Source organism: Panthera pardus, unplaced genomic scaffold (genome assembly GCF_024362965.1).
Source record: "Panthera pardus isolate Hobbes unplaced genomic scaffold, ASM2436296v1 HiC_scaffold_12, whole genome shotgun sequence".
In the NCBI taxonomy this organism is placed as follows: domain Eukaryota; kingdom Metazoa; phylum Chordata; class Mammalia; order Carnivora; family Felidae; genus Panthera; species Panthera pardus.
Window position 1 is genome coordinate 58,008,377 of NW_026526677.1, and position 22,938 is coordinate 58,031,314.

The 22,938-nt window shown below is 45.8% G+C and overlaps 1 protein-coding gene and 1 long non-coding RNA gene across 5 annotated transcripts in view; one reads left to right on the forward strand and one right to left on the reverse strand.

Moving 5' to 3' along the window:
- LOC128776183 (uncharacterized) overlaps positions 1-22,266 on the forward strand; it is a 67,009-nt gene extending 44,743 nt beyond the window's left edge. The window contains exon 2 of the long non-coding RNA XR_008421219.1: positions 20,600-22,266. This is a non-coding gene — a long non-coding RNA (uncharacterized LOC128776183). The remainder of the gene's footprint in view (positions 1-20,599) is intronic.
- Positions 604-12,715, reverse strand: KCNE3 (potassium voltage-gated channel subfamily E regulatory subunit 3). Of its 4 annotated transcripts, XM_019449803.2 has the most exons (4): positions 12,547-12,713; positions 8,575-8,644; positions 5,916-6,070; positions 604-2,482 (listed from the first exon to the last, which is right to left on the reverse strand). In XM_019449803.2, exon 4 carries the CDS (start codon positions 2,440-2,442, stop codon positions 2,143-2,145), a length of 300 nt encoding a protein of 99 aa, XP_019305348.2. In that variant the 5' UTR covers positions 2,443-2,482; positions 5,916-6,070; positions 8,575-8,644; positions 12,547-12,713; the 3' UTR covers positions 604-2,142. The 4 variants fall into 4 exon arrangements, with proteins under 4 accessions (XP_019305348.2, XP_019305347.2, XP_019305350.2 ...); XM_019449802.2 differs by lacking the exon at positions 8,575-8,644; XM_019449805.2 differs by lacking the exons at positions 5,916-6,070; positions 8,575-8,644 and having other exon boundaries at positions 12,547-12,715.
- Positions 22,267-22,938: the final 672 nt, after the last annotated feature.

Sequence of the window (22,938 nt, forward strand, 5' to 3'; positions counted from 1 at the left end):
TTCCCTTGGTTTGTTTTCTTCTTTTGCTGTGCCCACTTAGATCAGTCCTATCTTTTCAAAACTCAGTTCAAATTCTACCTTTGTCTGACTCCTCAAAATCTACCCAATCTCATTTCTTAAAACCCTTCTAGCCTGACCATTCATTCCTATTCTTGATTCCATTTCCTATTTGGGACTTTGGACTGGGTGGTCTCTAAAGTCTCATTCAACTGTAGACTTCTGAATCATTGTCTTCCCATATGTCAAATCTTCTTAAATAGGTCTCTACCTTCTCCTTCACGAAGAGCTAAGGAAAGCTATGCCTGGGTGGCTTAGTCAGTTAAGCATCTGACTCTTGATTTCAGCTCAGGTATGATCTCAGGGTGTGGGACTGAGTCCCACGTCGGGCTCTGCGCTGACAGCATGGAGCCTGCTTGGGATTTTCTCTCCCTCTCTCTGCCCCTCCCCTGCTCATGCTCACTCTCTCAAAATAAATAAATAAGCATTAAAAAAAAAAAAAGAAAAATTAAGGAAAGGCTTGAGCACATATGGGGCTCAGCACAGATTTGCAGGGAGTTAACACAACTGACTGCTCATGGGAATGAATGTGTTCTGTATCTTCCATTCAAGAAACACACAAGCATTTATTTTTATTTTTTCAAGGTGGAAGTAGCTTCCCCCCCCCGCCCCCGATTATACAAGTAGCATACTTATGGTCAGATAAATCAAATATTACATAATTTTTTAAGTAAAAAAGGGAAAATCACAATCCTTCTTTTTCAGAGATAATTACTATCAAAATATTCTTTCAGGGTTTTTGCTATATACAAATATGTATGTTTCAATAGGGCTTTCTGGAGACCCTTTGTACATCCCTTAAACAGAAATCAAACAGAACAGTGCGAGGTTCCAGCTGGGGATTTGTAGCTTGTAAGATATTCACTCGTCACATTGCACATATTAGGCTGAACCATATGAAAACTACTGATATTCAGCTGCTTTTGACCTACAAACACAATTTTATGGTTTTAATCTAATGTATGTGAAGACCAGAATGTCAGAACTAGTAGAGCTCTTAGAGACTTTCAAGTTGAACTGTTTCATTGTGAGGAGGTGGGAAAAGGATCAGAGAAAGGCATGACCACTCAGTTCATGTACCAGAATCCTTCCACTGAACCAGGTACCTGCCTTGCATGCTCTCCTTCTTTTAATATGGTAATCTTCTAGGTGTGATAATAACCTTCTAGAAGCAGATTTCAATTTGGTGTCAGAAAATTCTTCCCAGAGTTTAATCAAATCAGAAGAGGCTGTGTTAGAGTTAGTGATTGGAGATGTGGCTCGGAAGGGCACTGTGACCTGGCTGGAGAAGTGCACGAATCATGGAACTAAAGAGCCTTAACATTCAGGGCCCTGCACTTGCATGGCTCCTTAGGGTCTTGGGAGGGGTCTTAGTAATGTATTGACATGGCAATATGTTTTTGTAATATTTGCAAAAGCAAAATTATTTTGAATTCTTTTTCTTAAGGGGACCCCCAGGATTGTGTAAGTTTCAGGCCTGGATCCTGTCCCATGTTTAAAAAGCACTAGGCAAGGAAACCAGAGCTCCTACGTTCCAGCTATGGCACTACTCTGGCCCAGGTGGGCAGAATGGTACTTAATTTGCTTCCCTCACAGGGGGTAAAATCACAAATGTTAAATGTCTGGAAAAATAGAAAATGTGAACAAATATAAATAAGTAACGTTACTCATTTCTTATCTGTGATATGGTAATCACTGCTGCTTTTCATGGTCGTTGAAGATAACGCATCAAAAAACATGTCCTCCGTGCATCTTCCCGTTTCATTTGCTTCTGCTACAACTTCCTTTTCTCCTTCCTCCAGCCTCCAGCTCCTAGCTCCCAGTACTCCAGCCGCTGGACCAGTAGTGGTTACTATCTTTTGCTACTTCTATATATTTGTTCATGGGGCTCCCAAAAGTCTGCTTTTGCTGGAAAAAAAAATCTTTATCCGCAAGGCCCAGGTCTCCCAGCCCCTCTCCTCCCACCCTAATGATTTCTTCTAGCCCTTTTTCTTGTTGATCTTATAGATGGGGACACTGAGGCCTGATGTGGTCCAGCACTGAGTTCTGGTGTCTTGATATTCTGCCATTCCTGGCCCTCTAGCATCAGATCATAGACACACGGTTCTTGATGTACACGTGATAGGGGTCACTGCGCTTGTCCACTTTGCGGGAGCGGGTATATCCCAGGATGAGGCTGCCCACAGTGACAGCAAATAGAAACATGACAAAGAGAATGTACATGTAGGAGTTGTCATCACGGCCAGGTAGGCTGGCCCGCCGCTTCTCTGTCAGGTTGTCTGGCCCTGGCCGGCAGAGCAGGTTGCTGTGAATAGTGGCATTTAGAGCCTTCAGCACAGCGTGCAGGCTTTTGTACCAAGTCTCAGTCCCGTTGGTGGTCTCCATAGCAATAGGGATTGAAGTGGGCAAAGAACTGGAGGACGCTCTGTTGGTGACAGAAAAGAGAAAGGGGATAGCTTCTGTCATCTGCAGCTTGAATTCCATCCCGACTCCCACAAACCCCAGCGAAAATCCCAACATCACAGTTTATTCTACCTATTAGTTTACTTGTCTGTCTTCTCCACTAGACTGCCAGGTCAATGAAGGCAGGGACTATGTCTGTTTTACTAACTGCTATAGGCAAGCACTTAAGACAGCACCCAGTAGGTGCTCAATAAATACTTGTGGAATAAAGCCTTCCTCAACCATTGTAACCCATATTAATCTTTCTTTTTTTTTTCTTTTTTTTTTTTTTTTGATTCTATAAATCACCGAGCTTTAGGCTACAAGGGCTTTAGGGATTATTTACTCTAATTCCTTCCATTTTTATACAAAGGGAAGCTGAGGCCCAGAGAGAATTAAGTGGCCTGTCCATGATCACAGAGAATATTGGAAGTAGAGCCAAGACAGAGTCCCTCTCTGTGATGGCCGGCTTACAGCTCCTTTGGCTCCCGGGCCAGCTCTCGGAAGGACTGTGTGGCACCGTCAGAAGACATTACCCAGAGTCCTCCTTCAGCACAGTTTTTTTTATATTCCATGGACAGCATTTATAAGAAGTTTGGGGATGGCTTAAATTTCACCCTACCTGGAGGCCAGAGGCTGGGTCATTTGATCTCTTAAGCACATTATGTCCCAAATGCTCTAGGTATTGCTAGCTATTTAGGGGAAATTCTGTTGGAAAAGAGGCGGTGGGAGAAACAGGGAGAGGCTGATAACCACTGAAGACACCAGGGAAAAGAAGGACAGGGTTGAACCTGAGGGCAGGGGAGTGAAAGGAACACTCAGTCTGGTTTGGAGCTTTCCTACCCCAGAGAGGGAAGAGACAGGCACCTCAACTCTCCTGCCTTCTGACACAAAGTCACTGTGTACCTGGTGTATAATAAATGTTCCTTCCCCTTCTTCTTAGAGATCCTTAGTCCATAATATAGAAAAACATCCAAAGACAACCTTGTATCCTAATCTCTGAAAAATCATGTCATTCTCTTTAAGCAAGGCTCCATCCACACTCACTTCTTTCAGGAAGACTTCATTGAGTGCTCTCTATCCTTTAACCATATTCCACAAGCTTTATTGTTGCAGCCCTCCCTTTTGACCAGCACTTACATGTAAGGCACTGTGTGGCTATTCTCTTGTTATTGATAAGGGTATTAGCAGACCACATGCTCCTGGTCAGTAGGACTGTATCTCTCCCTCAAGTCTAGGGGATTACCCTGAGACTGGCTGGGTGTTGTGTTTCCCCAGGGGTCTACCTAGTAACTGGCTGTTCTTCCTTCAATAGTCTCCAGTAAAAATGGCTATTTTAGGGACTTTTCTACAGGCCAATCACTCAGAGTTCACTAACTGGTTCCAAAGCCCTCCTTTATCCAGGTAGATATGTCAACCTAACTGAAACTAACAAACTTGAATATTACATATGGTCTCTTCCAAACAAAAGATGACTGTTATGACCATGATCAATATTCATGAACAACTCTATGAATGAAGAAGTTAGGGGAAAGAATTTAAATAATACAGCAATCACCCAGGACTGGCCTACATTTCGTGCAAGGCCTTTGGGGCTCCCTGGTAAGTAGTACTTGAACTACCTTGTCTGGACGGAGGAGGGAAAGAGAACAAGGGCTCGTGGAGTTAAGATCCAGAAGGCAGAGATTCTCATCTACTACCTCAATTGTCAGGTAAGAAATTTGTGCCTTCTTCTTCCCTTGTATGGACCAATGGAAAACAGGAGCAGCACAATGAAATTAATGGCTCAACTCATCATTCAGCCAGTCATCATGTATGGAGGCCCACTGTTAGGCAGGCCTCATGCTGGGAGCTTGCGGAGGCTCAAACCCAGTCCCTGAACTTAGGGACATTGCCAGCTGATGTATTATGAAGGCAACAAGCCAAGGGCTACTGGGGCTTAGAGAAAGAAGGGACAAATTCTGATCAAGGCTCAGAGAGTATTCAGTGACAGAGGCATTTGAATTGGACCTCGAAGGGCTTTTAGGAAGTAGAGAAGGCAAGAAAAGCAAAGAGGTAAACAAGCATGACAACAAGAATGTTTAGAAGAGGGGCACCTGGGTGGCTCAGTCGGTTAAGCAGCTGACTTCAGCTCAGGTCGCGGTCTCATGGTTCATGAGCTCAAGCCCCACGTTGAGCTCTGTGCTGACAGCTTAGAGCCTGGGGCCTGCTTTGGATTCTGTGTCTCCCTCTCTCTCTGCCCCTCCCCTGCTCATTTTCTGTCTCTTTCTCTCAAAAACAAACATTAAAATTTAAATTAAAAAAAAAAAACAACAACATAGAACATGGGATAGAGAGACTTCTCTGAAGTAGATCATGGAGAGCCTTGAGTGCCAGGCTGCAGAGTTGGAACTTTATCCTGTAGTTGGGGAAGAGCCATGGAACAGTATTTTAAAAGGGAATACAGTGATGAGATCTGTGCTTTGAAAGGACAGTCGGGCTGCCATATGGACTAGAGGAGGCAAGAATTGAGGCAGGGAGCCTAATGACAAGGGTCCATGAGTTGGGACCATGAGTTGGGACCATGGGGATGACAAGGTGGGGGCAGGAGTTAAGATCTCACAGATGTGATTTGTGAGAGGTATGTGGGGAATGGCTTAGGGAAGAAGGGGCCTTGGACAGTTTTACAGGCAGGTAACAGATAGATGGAGTGCCTGGAGGATCCCACTTTGAATTTTTTTTTAACGTTTATTTATTTTTGAGACAGAGAGAGACAAAGCATGAATGGGGGAGAGGCAGAGAGAGAGGGAGACACAGAATCGGAAGCAGCCTCCAGGCTCCGAGCCGTCAGCCCAGAGCCCGACGCGGGCTGGAACTCACGGACCACGAGATCGTGACCTGAGCTGAAGTCGGACACTTAACCGACTGAGCCACCCAGGCGCGAGGATCCCACTTTGAAAGAAATGGGCTTCTTGCCATGTTCTGGCTTTAGTTTTCTCATCTGTTGAAATGATTATCATCGGGAGTTATTCAATGGGTTGAGTTTCAATTTTGCAAGATGAAAAAGTTCTAGAGATCTGTTGCACAATGATGTGAATACAGTTAATGATACTGAGCTGTATACTTAAAAATTGTTAAAATGGTAAATTTCATGTATTTTTTAAACCATGATTAAAAACAACAACAAAAGACTATTATCCCTGTCCTGCCTCCCTCCAGGCTTGCTTGAGCATACACTTTTATTATGGTGAAAAAAATGTTTAAATCTAGTAAGTATGTATACACAGTACATGCAGTGAAGACAAAGTCTCCCTATTCCCAGTGGTCCAGGACTTTTTCCCGGAGCAGTAACTGTTACCAGTTTTCTTAGAAATCCTTTGCAAAGTAGTTTTAACTGACAGGGCAGAGGAAGGGGAACCTATATCTGGAAGACTCACCAAATAGTAGGCAAATTCTCTGGCTCTGAATCAGCTTCAGAAATCTCTCTGTGGGTGCCCTAAGGCTCCCCTGCCCCTCAGCTTCTTCAGGGTGTCTCTGGACACATCTGGGGTCTCAGTGTTGACATTGAGAGCTGAGAAGGAAAGGCCCAGTGCTGGAAAACAGGGGAGGAGGCAGGGAAGGAAGAAATCAGACACACAGAAAAATCTTCAGAACCAGGGTGGATCTCCTAAGGCTGGGGCCCCAAGGGTTGTGCAATAGCTTTGCTGTGCACCCCCCCACTTCCCCTCCCCTTTATGCAGCAGCTGGGTCAGACCAGCCTAGGGTTGCAGTTACAGGAACTGTGCAGTGGCTAAGGGACATCTGATTGCTGTCCCCCAACCCCAGGCCCGCGATGTCTCTACTGGGTGACTTTGTGATAAACCTCAGTTTAACATGTGGACTCCTGCTCGGGGAGCTGCCAATAGTGCAGACTAAAATATTCCCTTTCCTAAGGGTACAGGTATCTTAACAGAAGTCTCTAAAAGGTTCAAAGAGCCTGAGCCCCAAGGGAATGATGTGTGTGGCAGGGTGGCAGCTGGCAGTGGGTTGATATTTTACATAGGCACAAATGATGGTTCCAATGAACCTATTTGGAGAGACTGGGTAATACATGGTCACAGCATCAGCACTATCTGTAGCAAAACTCATTGTGAAAATTAAAGAAGAAAATTGCTGGGGCACCTGGGTGGCGCAGTCGGTTAAGCGTCCGACTTCAGCCAGGTCACGATCTCGCGGTCCGTGAGTTCGAGCCCCGCGTCAGGCTCTGGGCTGATGGCTCGGAGCCTGGAGCCTGTTTCCGATTCTGTGTCTCCCTCTCTCTCTGCCCCTCCCCCATTCATGCTCTGTCTCTCTCTGTCCCAAAAATAAATAAAAAACGTTGAAAAAAAAAATTAAAAAAAAAAAAAAAAAAAAAAAAAAAGAAGAAAATTGCAGCGTCTGGTACCAGGTGCCGCACAGGGGTGGTGACGGTTTTATTTTTGCAGAGCAGAGGCTGGCGGGACCTTCAGAGGCCATTTCGTCTAACCTTTAGTTAACCTCCCTCATCTTACAGTTAAGGAAATGGAAACCCAAGGAGCTGTCTTGGTTCAGTTGCTACTTGTGTGACTTTGGGCACGTGACTTCCCTTTTCTGGGCCTCAGCTTCTGTCTGCATCTATAAAATGAAGGCATTTTAACTATGTAATCTGGCAAGGTTGCAGTAAGCTCTAACATCCCACAAAGGTACAGATCACAAAACCACACTGTGAGATCATGGGAGATTGGACAGTTTGGTGGGAGAGGTGTTTTGGGGTCTTTTTAAGCCCCTGAATCACAAGATAAGGAAGGCTGCAGACTTTTTTCTCACAGATTAAAGATGTACCTGAGACAAGGATTAAGTTACACTGAATATTCCTGCCTAGATAAACTGAGAGCCAAGTCAGTTGACTTTGGCTTTTTTTCTTAACAGTTCATCTGTCCAGGCGATCTAGCCAGGGAAGGAGGGAGACTCTGTGCAGAAAATGAGGGTGGACGGACAGTGTGGGGGATGGGGTGGGCTCCAATGCAGGGTTCAGTGAGGGCAGTAAAAGTTCATGAAATCATTGATCCCTCAGATCCTCCTTCTGGGGCCTCTGGATAGACCTGGAAGTTTGTGGTTCTGACAGGGGAAGCAAAGAAGTCACTCTTACATTATCTTTAGGTACTGGGTTGGGGTAGGAATGAGGGCCTGGGTGCAAGGGCATTGCTGGGTCAGGAGAGACAGAAAGCTGATGAAGAATGGGTTGGTTCTCTGTGAACTGCCTCTAGGTCCAAGGATTGGCAGTTGGCAACAATGAGAATTTTGTTCCTCTTTCTGAGCTCCTTGGCTTCCCTTGTCAAGATAGTCACTGATTATAAAGTTCATAATGGGGCAGATAGAGCTCTGCTCCGGAGAGTTCTTAACTTGAAACAGAAGATAGACCAGTTAATAGGAACTGACCATGCTGAAAGAGATTGTAAAGATTATTTAGAATCTAGATTCTAGGCCAACGCCTCCATTTTGTAGATGGGGAAATGGAAGCTCTGAGAGGGAGGGTGACTTGCCCAAAATGACACGACTAGTGACGGGCAGAGCTCTGATGAGGACCGAGGTCTTTGGGGGCATGTGCTGTTAAGGTGCTCTTTCCACTACCAATGGCAACATTCCCTGGCATCTGAGTTGTGCATCATATGGAACACAGTCTTCTCGTGTCCTGTAGCATCATATCCTCTAACTCCATACTTTTTCCTGTACTGCAGATTCTCACCAATCGAGGATCTAGTAGGGATGGGGGAGGGGGGTGGATGTTGGCATGTTTTGGACGAGGAGTTAACCTTCTTTTATAATCTCATCTCCTATGGTCCTTTCTGCTCTAGACCCACTCCTGATCCCCCAAAACGCCAGGCTCACTCTCCTCTTCCACACTCTATTGCTATTTCTATTTCCTGCACCTTAACAGATTCTTCCTAAATGTTTTTTTTCGTTTGTTTGTTTGTTTTTTAAGTAAGCTCTATGCCCAACATGGGGCTTGAACTCGAGTCACATGCTCCAACTGAGCCAGCCAGGTACCTCATCCCCCAACTCCCCATCCCTGTGAGTTAGAACTCAAAGGTGTCTAACCTGGGGGTGGAGCTGTAAAGCTGTCATCTGAAGGATGAACTGGGCATCTTAGGTTTTCTTTCAGGTTTCTCTGGGGAAAAATGAAACTCCGCCATCGGTTCTTTTGGTTTTCCCACTGCTCTGTTTTAGCTACTCTTTCAGAGTGAACATCTTAAGTGTTTAGAAATGTGGTAAAGAGAGGTGAGGGGGAAAAAGTCACACAAAGCAGATGGAGATCCAAAGACAATCCCTGGGACCACACAATTTTGCCATTGGTCCCTCTGGTAATCTTATCACCACATGGACTGGGGAGCCAGTGGGGTGGGAGGAGGAGTTCAAGGCATGGACCTTAACAAAGAGTTGGAAGGAGACAGAGATAGAATCTGAGCTGAAAGGGATCTTAATAATTATGTTGTTAGTACAATCCCCATCCAAACAGGAAAACAGAGCACCCCCTCCCTGAGGAAACCACTTGCACAAGGTCTCACAGCCCCGTGAACTGGGATCACAAATTGGTATCGCATCCACGGACCTTTCTAGTATCAGTTCCCCGTTGCCTGTAGGAAAGTCTAACCTTCTCAGATTGTCATTGAAGCTTCTTTGGATATGACCCTGCCTCTCCCCAGTTCCCTGTGCCAACTGGTACTGAGTTACAGACCATTCTCCAAACATTCCTCACATTTGCACACCTCTTGCCTTTCCTTATGCTGTTTTCTTAGGGAGAGGAGTTTCCTTCCTCTTTTTATCTTCCTGGTGAACTCCTACTCATCCTTAAAGGCCCAGCTCTAATGTCACCTCTATAGACCCCCTCCTGAGAGACCCCCTTCCCCACTCCCTAGCCAATTAGTCTTTCCCTCTTGTCTGTTCCTAAAGTGCTTTGCATAAAACCCTATTAGAGCACTATGCTGTACTGAAAGTGTATGTGTGTATAGGTATAGATATATGTAGATATGTATGCTAAACTATGTGCTGTGAGGTGTGAGGGCAGGGACCTGTGCCTCATATACTTCTTTATGCCCTGGGCCCAAGCACATAGTAGGCACTCAAGAATAAATGAATCAGGGGCACCTGGGTGGCTCAGTTGGTTAAGCATCTGACTCTTGATTTCGGCTCAGGTCATGATCTCATGGTTTGTGGGTTCAAGCCCTGCATCAGGCTCTGCACTGACAGTGTGGAGCCTGCTTGGGATTTTCTCTTTCCCTTTCTCTCTGTCCCTCCCCTGTTTGTGTTCTCTCTCCCTTTATCTCTCAAAACAGATAACTAAACATTTTAAAAATTGATTAAAAAAAATGAATCAATGCCATTTCTTATTAGACCATCCCCTATCCAGTACACACATAGACATTCATGAAAACAGCTTACAGTACTTAAAAAGCAAGAGCAGACCAAAACATATTTTATTTGGTCTGGGGAAGGGGTGGCTCAAAGAAAAGAAGGTGTCTCAGTCAGGTGGGGAAGTGACTCAGAGGAGAAGGAATTCTAAGACTTCTTTGAAAGCCCAGATGTTCCCTGCATCTGAATCCCATTCAATCCAAAGGGCAAACATTCTTGGCCCCAAAACACTAGCAGTGGCTTTGCCACCCTCTTCCCTGTGTACCTACTCAGGGTGTGGCCACACACACCCAACCACTGCACACACACAGTCCAATTTCCAGTCACCCAGCCTGTGATTTTGCCTTTCATGTGTGCGTTTCATGGTTCCAATCTTGGCTGTATGCTTGGGTATGTGACCTTGAGCACTGCATTTATTTCCTCTGAAACTCATGTATGAGATGGGATAATTATCCCTGCCCTGTTTACCTCACATGGGAACTGGAGGAGACAACAGAGGAAGGTGTTTTAGAAATTGCCAAGTATTATAGAAACATAAGAGACAATTATTGGGCAGTCGGGTCACCTGGTTTTCTTTTCTGTTTTTCTACCCCACCTCCAGATTACCAAGTGTTGCCCCACGCCCACTGCCTTAGTTCTCTATCCTCTGAAGAAGCCAACAGGTTCTTATTACTCTTCTTGATTCTTGACACACTTTCCTCTTTCAGAAGCCTTCCTTGTTTCTCATACTCTGATCAGCCCTGTAGTCCCTTTCCATTGAGGGGTACCATTTGGTAGTCTTATAGTTAATGGAGAACACACAGGAATTGGAATCAAGAGACCTGCCCCTATTTGGCTGTGTCTAGCTGTGTGTCTCAGTGAAGTCACGGCTCCACTCTGGGCCTCATGTTCCCCATCAGTAAGATGGGGGTTTTGCCTTAATTCCCTCTTAGTAGGTATTTTGAGCACCTGCTCATTCAGTGTATGGATAGAAATGTGTTTTGAAATGTATGAAGTGAGTGAGGGATGAAGAATGTTGTTGGTTATCATCTTGAGGAATCAAGAAAATATGAAAGCAGTTTCCATGCCTCAGGCAGGGGTCTCCTCCATTTGGAACCACCAAAGTTGATAGATGGCATTACAAAATGAGGACCTTACACTTTTACAATGCACCTTTGTAGGTGAAGTGGAGAGAGCCCTGGATTAGAAGTGAGAAGGCTTGGGTTTTGCTTCTCTCTGGTCCTGGTATGTTCCTAGGCAAGCTATCTCCCTGCTGCCTCAGTTTCCCATATGCAAATTGGTGAAGATGGGGAGGAGGGAAAGGAGGAGATACTCTTCATGGGCCTTCATACAAGGGTCTGTCTGAACTCATCTACTTTCTAGATAAGAGAATCCCACCCAGGTCCAGACCTCTTTCCCCTCATGTCACATGGAGTGTGGGGCAACAAGACGGAGAGGCCCATTCTACAGGTAGTGACCCAGGAAAAGAAAGCACAAGGCATGGGAATGCAAGCTGGTGCAGCCACTATGGAAAACAGTATGGAGGTTCCTCAAAAAACTAAAAATAGAACTACCCTATGACCCAGCAATTGCACTACTAGGCATTTATCCAAGGGATACAGGTGTGCTGTTTCGAAGGGGCACACGCACCCCCATGTTTATAGCAGCACTATCAACAATAGCCAAAGTATGGGAAGAGCCCAAATGTCCATCAATGGATGAATGGATAAAGAAGATGTGGTATACATATACAATGGAGTATTACTCGGCAGTCAAAAAGAATGAAATCGTGCCATTTGCAAGTATGTGGATAGAACTGGAGGGTATTATGCTCAGTGAAATTAGTCAGTCAGAGAAAGACAAAAATCATATGACTTCCCTCATATGAGGACTTTAAGACAAAACAGAGGAACATAAGGGAAGGGAAACAAAACTAATATAAAAACAGGGAGGGGGACAAAACAGAAGAGACTCATAAATACGGAGAACAAACAGGGTTACTGCAGGGGTTGTGGGAAGAGGGATGGGCTAAATGGGTAAGGGGCACTAAGGAATCTACTCCTGAAATCATTGTTGCACTATATGCTAACTAATTTGGATGTAAGTTTAAAAAAATAAAAAATAAAACAAGTTTAAAAAAAAAAAAAAGAAAGAAAGCACAAGGCATACAGCCGGTAGGGGACTTGCACAGGTTTACACAACCTGTAAACTGGAACTCCAGTCTCCCGACTCCCAACCTAGACCTCTGTTATTAGCAACAGAAGGTGTGCCTTTGAAAGTCCCCAGGCGCAGGACACAATGCAGTAGCAAATGCGCAAGTCAGCTCCGGCAGAGCAAAAAGACCACGCAGGGTCCCCGAAGGGTGTTTCTGCGTGTGCTCTCGCTGCGGACCAGCCGGTGTTCGCACGCACATTTGTGGACGTGGAAAGAGCTTTCGAGCCGCGGTCCGGGGGCCTGTGAGTGCCGGTGCAAGCCCCCACGGTTTTCAGGCTGGGTGTGCCAGGAGCCCAGCTCCGCGCCACGTGGGGCCCCGGGATCCCTGCAGCTCGGGTCTAGGGAGGATCAGCTCCGTACGTGAGCCGTTCCGCACCTCGGGTCGGCGTTCTCCCGGGAAGCGGGAAGACTCCTCACTTCTACCCTCAGCTGCAACCCAGCTTTCCCGACCCTGCTAGTGCGCCTTACCTGCCTCTCGGCAAGCCTCCGAGGGGCGCCCGTCCGTCGGTAGGACACCGCACTCTGTGCTCCCCAGTGCCTCCGCACAGCACCCCTTGGCGCTCGGGTGGCCAGTTAGCACACAGCTCGCCCCCTCGGCTCTGCGCCCCGACCCGCGCTCTTCTCCCTTTAACCTTCCCCAGGGCGCCTCCTCCCCCAGCCCCGCCCGGTCCCAGCACACCCACTTCTACTCTGGCTGACTTAGGGCGCCTCCGCCCAGCTGCTTGGCCTTACACAGCCGAGGGCTCCGATCCTTCCGTCTCTTGCAGCGCCTGCTTCCTGGACGGGAGACCAAATGCCTCTCACTTTGCTTCAGTTTATCCAGCCTGAGACTGATCAAAAGGCGAGGCTGAACATTGGGTGCTGGGGGAATAAGGCTTTGCTCCTAAGTGGCTGTGTGGTGGTGGGCAAGTCACTGCCCCGTGCTGGGCCATAGCTTCCTCGCTGTAAAATGGGTACGGTTCCTGGCATGCATTCTTCACCACACGGTGGTGGCTGGGGTCAGATGAGATTGTAGCATCCAAAATATTAAAGCCAGTGGTCACTGGAGAAATCATCTCACACAAACCGTCTCTTCCAGGCAGGAATGCAGAGGCCAGCTTGGGGAAGGGACTTGCCCAGGCTCACCGAGAAGCCAGCAGCGGAGCTCAGACTTAGAATCTACTATGCCACTTTCTCTCCTTCACCCCAGCTTATGCTCCTCCTTCCACGTGTCGACAGCTCCCCACATGCCCACACAACTGTTGTCCAGCTGTACCTCATGTCCCAGAACACCCTGCACTTGTGGCCACCAGGCCCTCCCTCACACTATTACTTTCTTGCTGATGACACTGCAGGCTCCAGAAAAGATAAGCAGCCAGAGGCCGCTGGAAAATGAGGACCAGGAGGCTATGGGCAGCAGAGCGGACAGTGGCAGAGAATAGCCTCTCAGGGTTCTGTGGGAGTCCTTATCAGAGCCCTCTTTAACAGCCTCCCACCTTGGGCTAATTAATAATAAACTGAGGCCAGATCTTGCTCCCTTGTAAACAAAGATCTGTTCCAGGATATCTGGGGCCCTTATCACAGAATCTCAGGTTGTATTTAAGAAGTGCTATCATTTTGAAAAGATCTACCACATGGAGGGAATGCTGTACAAAACTGCTATTCTTTATCAAAACACAGTACTGCCATTTTATTTCTGTTACGTATTTTGACCCAGCTACTTCTTTTCCTCAGTCTGATTATCACCTCTCAGAAAAGTCATCCTGACTCTGGGCATGCAGTACCAAATTTCAGTCTGCCTAAGAATCACCTAGGAGCTCGTTCTTATAAAGTAGACTTGGATGCCACACCAGAAGTTCCAATCCAGGAGATCTGGAATGGAGCTCAGAAATAAACATTAAAAAAAAAAAAAAAAGACTCCCAATGATTTTGACGTGAGTGGTTCTTTTTTTTAATTTTTTTTTTAAACGTTTATTCATTTTTTGAGACAGAGACAGAGCATGAACGGGGGAGGGGCAGAGAGAGGGAGACACAGAATCTGAAACAGGCTCCAGGCTCTGAGCTGTCAGCACGGAGCCCGACGCGGGGCTCAAACTCAGGGAGCGCGAGATCATGACCTGAGCCGAAGTCGGCCACTTAACCGACTGAGCCACCCAGGCGCCCCGACGTGAGTGGTTCTTAAGATCAGCCTTGAGAAAACAGTCCTGGTTCCTTCCCCATTCTGCCAGGGCCTTGCATTTACTCTATAGGACTTTTTATTACACTTATCAAAAGTAACTATTTGCCCACCTCATCCACTAGATTGCAAGTTCTTTGAAGATAAGGATTATCTCATTTTAATAAAATTCTAGAATCATAGACTTAAAATCACACCATCTTAGAGTTCTAGAATCATTTAGTGATAGAACCTAACTTGGAAGGACCCTTGGAGTTACCTGGTCAAATCCCTCACCTAAGAATCCCCTATATTTTATTAAAATTTTTTTTAATGTTTATTTATTATTTTGAGAGACAGAGAGAGACTGAGCGCGAATGGGTGAAGGGCGGAGAGAGAGGGAGACACAGAATCTGAAGCAGGCTCCAGGCTCTGAGCTGTCAGCACAGAGCCCAACGTGGGGCTGGAACCCACGGACTGCGAGATCATGACCTGAGCTAAAGTCAGCTGCTTAATGGACTGAGGCACCCAGGTGCCCCACCTACATTTCATTTTCGACATGAGATTGTCCAGCTTCTCTGGCACACCATTAGTGACAAGGAGCTCATTGCTTCTGAGGCAGCCAAAGTTCTGATTGTTAGGATGTTTTCACGTTTTGACAAAAACTGCCTCCCAGTTACTTCTACCCTTTGGTCCTTGTGCCCACTGGAGACATAAAGTGTATGCCTAGTTTTCGTTCCCTTTTTTGGTCCTTCAGAAATTTAAGGTCTGTCCTCCACTTCCCCTGCTCTGGAGTGAGAATGGAGCAGGAACTGTGTTAGAGAAGCCAGGTGCCTAAGGGGTTCTTGGAAAGTGGACTGAGATGCCTCATTTTCTTTTTCTGTGCCTTGCAGGTTTGCAACGAAGCTTAGATGACCCAATGTGTGTAACGGGCCCAGAGCTGGGTCCAGCGTGATGCATGTGCTTAATAGGTGGCAGCTCCTATTGTTATCAGATGAGAAAAGAAAGGATGGAACAGAGTTTCTGTCTCAGGAAGACCATAGTCTGAGAACAGCCTTCAGGGGACTCTCAAATCCAAAGAAATTGGAGACAAGGCCCTGACCTGAGGACAGGTTGGGCAGGGGAGTGGGGTGGGATGATTGAAGGGGTCAGGGAAAGACTCACCTGGAGATAACACCTCCTTTAAGTCTTTGCTCAAGTGCCACCTTCTGGCTGAGGTCTTGCCTGACCATCCCATATACAAATCCTAGTCCCTCCTTACCGCTGCCCTCCCTAACCCCTTTCTCCGCCTGGTTTTTCAGTAACATTTAACATCATCTGATATATTTAACTTAAAAAAAAATCTTTTGCTGTTGTTTCTCTTGCTGCATTCCTCAGCTGAAGCTCCCAGCTTCTGTCAGCCCTATCTCAGAGCTCTACTTGTTTCCGCGTTCCTGTAACCACCCTCTTCCCTCTCCCCTGCAGGCCTGGGGAGGTAATGGTGCCCAAATGTTTCAAGCCCCAGGGTACTTCATGATCCTTGTGGTTTCCCTACTCCCTGCCCACCTCTTTGAATAGAGCCTCCTCAAATTACTGACCTGAGATGGCCATTTGCTTCCTACAGGACCTGGCTGATACACAGGCCCATTCTCCTGCAGCCCTTTGCACTTCCCTTGAACACAGGACTTACCAGTCTGTCTTATAATTGTCCACTTTATATGTTGACTCCACACTTAGAACATACGCTCCTTGAGGGCAGTAGTCAACACTGAGTCTACACAGAGTAGATCTTACTGAGAGTTTGTTGAATCAATGAATCGATGAATCAGTGTCATGAAGGGGAGATCACTGGGAATTATGTTATCAGGGAAAACTTCCAAGAAGAGATAGAACCTGAGAAAGCCTGGAAGGATAATAGCATGCTTTTTAAACCTCTAGACTAGACTTCTCCTCTGAGCACTAGACTCCTATATCTGACTACCTACTTGACATCTCTGGATGACATATTGGGGTTGGAACCCTTGACTTCCTTCCCTGGCTCCCCTCAGTCTTCATTCTCTCAGTAAATGGAACGATTATCAATCCAGTTTCCTGTTTGTTTTCTCCAGAGAACTCAACCTAGTCTCCTATTTAGCTGTGTACTGACATGGGGTCTGCCTTCCCCATCAGACTGTAGGCACTACAAGAATACAGTCCAGGTGTATCTTTTTCTTTCTTTCTTTCTTTTTAAAAAATTTTTAAATTTATATCCAGGTTAGTTAGCATGGAGTGCAATAATGATTTCAGGAGTAGAATCCAGTGATTCATCCCCTATGTATAATACCCAGAACTCATCCCAACAAGTGTCCTCCTTAATGCCCCTTACCCATTTAGCCCATCACCCCTCCCACAACCCCTCCAGTAACCCTCAGTTTGTTCTCCATATTTATGAGTCTCTTATGTTTTGTCCCCCTCCTTGTTTTTATATTAGTTTTGCTTCCCTTCCCTTATGTTCATCTGTTTTGTATCTTAAATTCCACATGAGTGAAGCCATATGATATTTGTCTTTCTCTGACTAATTTCACTTAGCATAATACCCTCTAGTTCTATCCATGTAGTTGCAAATGGCAAGATTTCATTCCTTTTGATTGCTGAGTAATACTCCATTGTAGTATATATCACTCTTCTTTATCCATTCATCCATCGATGGACATCTGGGCTCTTTCCATACTTTGGCTATTGTTGATAGCTCTGTCATAAACATTCGAGTGCATGTGCCCCTTCAGAACCAGGTGTGTCTTTTTCACCATAGAATACACAGGATATAACTCAATGTCTGTCTAGTGGGTTGGGGGAGAAGGGTTCAGAGGTAGGGTGAGCACAGATTGTATCTGTCAACAGTGCTAAAAGCCTGGGTTACCAGGGAAAATACAGCATGAAACACAGAGGAAGCTTAATGGTCACATCAAGTTATTTTATGCCATTACTCATCAGCAGCCCGTACTTCTGTGAGTTGTCTCCTCTTGGCCTGTCAGTTTGACCCTCAGAATACTTTGTCTCCTTGTTCCGAGCATCACTTTTCTCCTGCCTCTGCAAGCAGCACAGAGCAGTGAAAAGAGCACTGGAAGAGGTACAGCAAGGGCGGGATGGTGTGGTGTCAGGAAACTAAAGATCTCTGTAGCATCTTCTCCCCACCTCACCCTCACACATGCTATGTCCTGGGAAGCAGCTGGTCCAGAACACTGCCTCTGGGGTCCAACAGAGCTGGGTTTGAATCCTAGCCCTGACACTTATTGGCTGTGAGAGTTTAACCTCTCTGAGTCTTAGTTTCCTTATCTGTAGAATGGGGATAAAAGTAGTTACATCTGTGAATTGCAGTAAGATATTATTTCTAAAGTGCTTTAGCTGGTACCTGGCACACAGCAAGTGTTACATAAAGAATAACTATTAATGAGGGCATGTTGTTCATAGTGGTATGAATATGGACGTTTAAATCTTATGATTTAAACAATAAAGGAAGGCAGAAGAAAGTAGGATAAGTTAGGACTGAGATGTACAGAGGAAGTGAGTGTCTCAGTCTGGAGTCATAGTTGCAACAGACAGAAAATGCAGCTCAAACAGACTTAAGCAGAAAATGGTATTCATTGGCTCATGTAATTACAACAATCAGAGGACTGACTTCAGGCATGGCTAGATCCAGGAGCTCAGATGATGTCTTCATGAAGCTATTTGAATCTTTTGGCTCTCCTTCTCTCACTGTTGCTCCCTTCTCAGGCAGGATCCCACTTTGTGGTGACAGGATGGCTGTCTGCAGTTCCATGTATACACTCTGTTCTGTCTGCAAAGCCAGTAGGAAGAGCTCCTTTCCCCCACAACCCTCCTGGCAGAAGTCTGGGTCTGACTCGTATTGTCCTAAAAGAGGCCCAGTGCCCATCTCTGCATCAGTCACAGAAAGCCAGGGAAAGAGGCTGGCAGGGGTGTCACCTTTACTCAAACCACATAAGCTTGGGTGGGAGAAATGGGTGAAGGTGTTCAGAAGGTGCAAATTCCAGTTATAAAGTAAACAAGTCACAGGGACATAATATACAGCACGGTGACTATAGTCACTAATACCGTGTTGCATATTTGAAAGTTGCTGAGAGTAGTTCTTAAAATTTCTCATCACTGGGAAAAAAAAGTTTGAAACACTGTAAGGTGTTAACTAGACTTAGAGTGGTGATCAAATTGCAATGCATATAAATATCAAATCATTATTTGTACACCTGAAACCATTATGTTCTATGCCAATTACACCTTAATAAAAAATAACACATAAACATAAAGTCGGTGGGAGTACAATTCCTAAGGAAGATATGGGTGTTATTAGGGGAAGTAGGGTAAATGGACATTTAAGTGAGCAGACAGGGAGGAGGGAGGAGGACACCCAGAGACTCACAGCCATGCAAAAGTGAGAAGAGGGGATTAAGTATGCTGTGAGCACAGCTCACACATCTGGGGCAGAGGGAGCGGACATGTTCTATGGATCCCAGAGAGAAGACCCAGAACTGTGCTTAGGGACGGGGGAGTCACAGGACCCAGATCTCCGCTCACTGGGAACAAGAAACAGGCTGGCCAGAATACGCTTCCCATCACTGGAGAGGTGTGCAAGCAGGGTTTCCTTTTCAGAGTTGCTATCAGGGAAATTTTCTAGATGGGCTCTGACATGCCTTGCATTCCCCAAATCTGAAATCCTATAGTCCAGAAATCAGCTCCTCCCCACCCCCCATCTTAATCTGTTTTTCTCTCTTCTGAACTCTTCTCTGAGGGGAATGCTACATCCTTCTTGCTGATATGTTTACGGGATGTCTGCAGACAGTCTGGATTCGAATTCTGGTTCCTGCAGGAATGTGGGACCTAAAAGGAACCACTTGTCTTTTTTGGGGTTGTTTCCTCCTGGGCATAGGAGGGGATGAGGTTGCCTGATCTCTGGGTCCCCTGCCAGCTCTGACCTTCCAGTGCTCTGTCAAAAACTCAGCCTGGCCTTCTTGGGAGGGATGGGACATAGCACAGTTCTCAGGCCAACCAGGTGTGTTGGCTTTTCAGCATCTCAAAAGCACCAACTGTCTCATTTGGTTCTTTCCCCTGACCTATGAGGAAAGCGGAGTAGGGGTCATAGGAGTGCTGTTTAACACACGGCCTTTGGAGTCCAGACTTGACTTCAAACCATGGACTGCCTCTAACTAACTGTGAACTTGGGCAAACCTTCAGCTGAGCCGCTCTCCTCTTTGTAAAACAGTCAGTAATTCAACCTTGTGGGTTTGTTATTTGCTGTGAAGTTGACATAAAGCGTGTAAAATGCTTAGCACAGCCTTGGATCCCTGTGGGTCAGGCTGGAGAGAGGCGTCTGTGGTGGAATGGAGTTGACCTGAGTAATGCTATCCCCTCACAGAAACCCAGTACTTCACAAGGCCCAGCGTGCCCCCAGCCCACCTCTGGCTGCAGGTGAGAGCTGGGTGTCAGCATTCTGGTAGGAAACAGACGGCTCCCTGAAACTGGGTAATTTGAAGAGAGTACGAGGAAGGTTCAGGAAACCAGCAAGCAATGGTGCCACCCCCCTGGCTAGCCAGGGTGGAGAGAGAGACACAGCGACTAGGCCCAGAGAGCAGGGGAGGAAGGGGTTACAGGAAACCGCAGAGGGCAGCAGGCTGGAGCTGTGGCTTTTGGTAGAGGCTGTACCCAACCCATGCTGACCCAGCAGGGAGAGAGCTGAGGAAATAAATATCCTTCTCTGCCCCTACTCCCTCCCTTCCTTATAGTCATCTACCACTGTCTCCCTTTGCTCTAGCGCAGATGGGAGCTCCAGAGCAAGGAGGCCTGTGGTAGTGGAGAAGGGTGGTGAGCACCTAGTGGGAGAGAGTACAGGCAGTGGCAGCAGTCTGATGGGTGGGAGCCTGCCCCATTCCTCTTTATCCTGCTCTACACGAAGGGGGCGGAGGGAGGGAGTAGGAGAATGAAGGAATATGGGGGAGGCTGTGAATGCAGGCTGTTCACCCTAGAAAGAGGCAGGAAGACAACCTGCATTTCCTCAAATACCCACCTGCTCTCTATCCTCTCCAGGCCTTTGCTGTGCTAGTCTCTCTGCCTGGAGCACCTTCCTCCGGGGGCTGGCTAACTCCCCCCTTACATGCTACCTCCTCCTGGATCAATCTGTGCCTGAAGCTAGTCCCAGACTTGTTTAGTTTTGAGTTCTAAGATACTCTTTTCATTTGAGCTAGTTTGAGCTGGGTTTTTTCTTACTTAGAACCTAGAATTCTAATTCAATGTCACCTTGAGCCTTTTCTGCCCCCCTCCTCCCTTTTAAAATCTGTCACTTCTTTTATGTTTCCACAGTACCCTGTGCAAACTTCTCTCATGGTACTTGTGACAGTTTATTGTGAATTGTTTTTACAGGTGTGTCTCCTCCACAAAGCTATGAGCTCCTTGAAGACAGGAACCAAGTCGGATCCATCCTCCTCAAGGCCCAGCACAGGCTGACAGACCTCACACTGGCCAGACCATACCAGCCATGTTATCTTCAATTCCAAGCAACACAGATTAAAGGCACATTAGCCAATTAAAGCCTATTGAGATAAGGGCAGGGGTGCGGAGTCTGGAAGCCATGTTCTGTGAAGAACAGAAGAATCAGGAAAGAAAACATGAAGAAGAGACCATTCCCGGGATAGAATTCATTTGCTGACTCAACAGGCCATTTCTGGGCACCCCTTCTGCATGAGGCCCTGGGCAGGTCCCCAGGAGGCCACAGAGGATGCAGCTACAGTCCCTGCCTGGAGAGCTCACAGTCAGACATGGAAACAAGTAACTATAACACGCTGTGGTTACTGCCTTTTGAGGGGGATGTAGAATGAGGCCAGGAATGGACTCTCAGAGGAGGCCTTGCAGGGGGTAGAATTATGACAGTGTCAGAGGTAAGTTTCAGTTTAGAGTGACGACTAACTTTCTCACAATCAGAATCACTCAGGAATGGAAGCTGCCTGCTCCATATCTGAAAGAGCTGGAAGCTGTGAGCATGGCCACTGTGACTGCTTCACAGACCTGATATCCATATCCATCAACAAAAGAACCAAATGTGGAGGCTGTAGGAAATTCTTCACAGTAACATAGACATTAAACCTGCTTCCTTTTACATGCCAGGTACTCGAGTACAAACATGAACAAACAGTCTCTGGATTAGAAAACCTCACAATTTAGGTAAACTGCAAAAAACATTAAGACTTTAGTCTTATACCTGTGTCTCTTGAATTTGAATAACGTATGGATCCCCCCAAAATTATTGAGGCAGTCAGTGTTGGCAATCTAAATATGTTCAGATTTAAACTCGGTAAAAACTAATGCAACCATAAAAGCTAATCTTTTAGGGGCACCTGGGTGGCTCAGTCGGTTAAGTGGCCGACTTCAGCTCAGGTCATGATCTCGCGGTCCGTGAGCTCGAGCCCCGCGTCAGGCTCTGTGCTGACAGCTCAGAGCCTGGAGCCTGTTTCAGATTCTGTGTCTCCCTCTCTCTGACCCTCCCCTGTTCATGCTCTATCTCTCCCTGTCTCAAAAATAAATAAAACGTTAAAAAAAAGTAAATCTTTTATATATAATTTTGTATTCAATACAGACTGTTAGTGAATATGAAAAGAACTAAAAAACTAATAAAATGTCAATAACAACACTAATGCCACTGGTCTTGTTGAGTTCTATAACCATACTCCAGCTAGTAAGTGAAGGCATGACAGAATCAGAGTATTACATTTTATAAACTCCTAACAAATTAATGGATCTAGGGAATGATCATCACAAAAAAAGGAAAAACATACTGTGTGCCTTAAGAACACTCCACCACCCAGGAAGCCAACTTGCCCAAAAGAAACCATACCTGAATCAGATCAAGTATCTGGTTTCACCTTTCAATCTTCAGGAAACACAGGAGAAAAAGATTTTTTTTTAAGTTGTGGGAGTAATCTGTAGGTGAAAAGAGACTAAAGAGACACTTATGAGACATGACAAATGCAGTGTGCAGACCTTGTTTGAATCCTGATTTGAACAAACCAAGTGTAACAAAAAAAAGCAAACAATTGGGGAAATCTGAGTATTAATCGAGTATTTGTTGATACCGAAGTATTTTTCCTGTGTAATAATGCTATTGTGGGTTGTTTTTTTTTTGTTTGTTTGTTTTTTGTTTTTTGTTTTTTTGAGTCCTTATCTTTGGGGAATACATACTGAAATATTTATGGGTGAAATAATATGGTATCTATGATTTGCTTCACAATAATTCAGGGAGAAAGCAGGAAATAGGTACTAGTTTAGACAAACTAAGACTGGCCATGAGTTGATGACTGCTTTAGGGGCCTGATGGGTATGTAGGGGTTCATTGTCGTATGCTAAAAAGATTTTATACCAAAAAAATTTCAAAAATGAGAAAAAACCTAAGATGCTAGAACATTTAACCTTCAATTTATTTATTTATTTTGAGAGAGAGACAGTGCAAGTGGGGGAGGGGCAAAGAGAGAGAGAGAGAGAGAATTTGATAGCATAGAGCCTGACGTAGGACTTTATCTCACCACGGCGATAACACAACCTGAGCCGCTGTCAAGAGTCGGAGGCTTAACTGACTGAGCCACTCAGGTGCCCCTAAAATGCTGGAACATTTAAAATTCAGCCATCTCCCTTGTACATTATTGGAGTATAAATTGGTATAACTTTTATGGAAGGCAATATGACAATATCTATTAAAATAAAAACACACA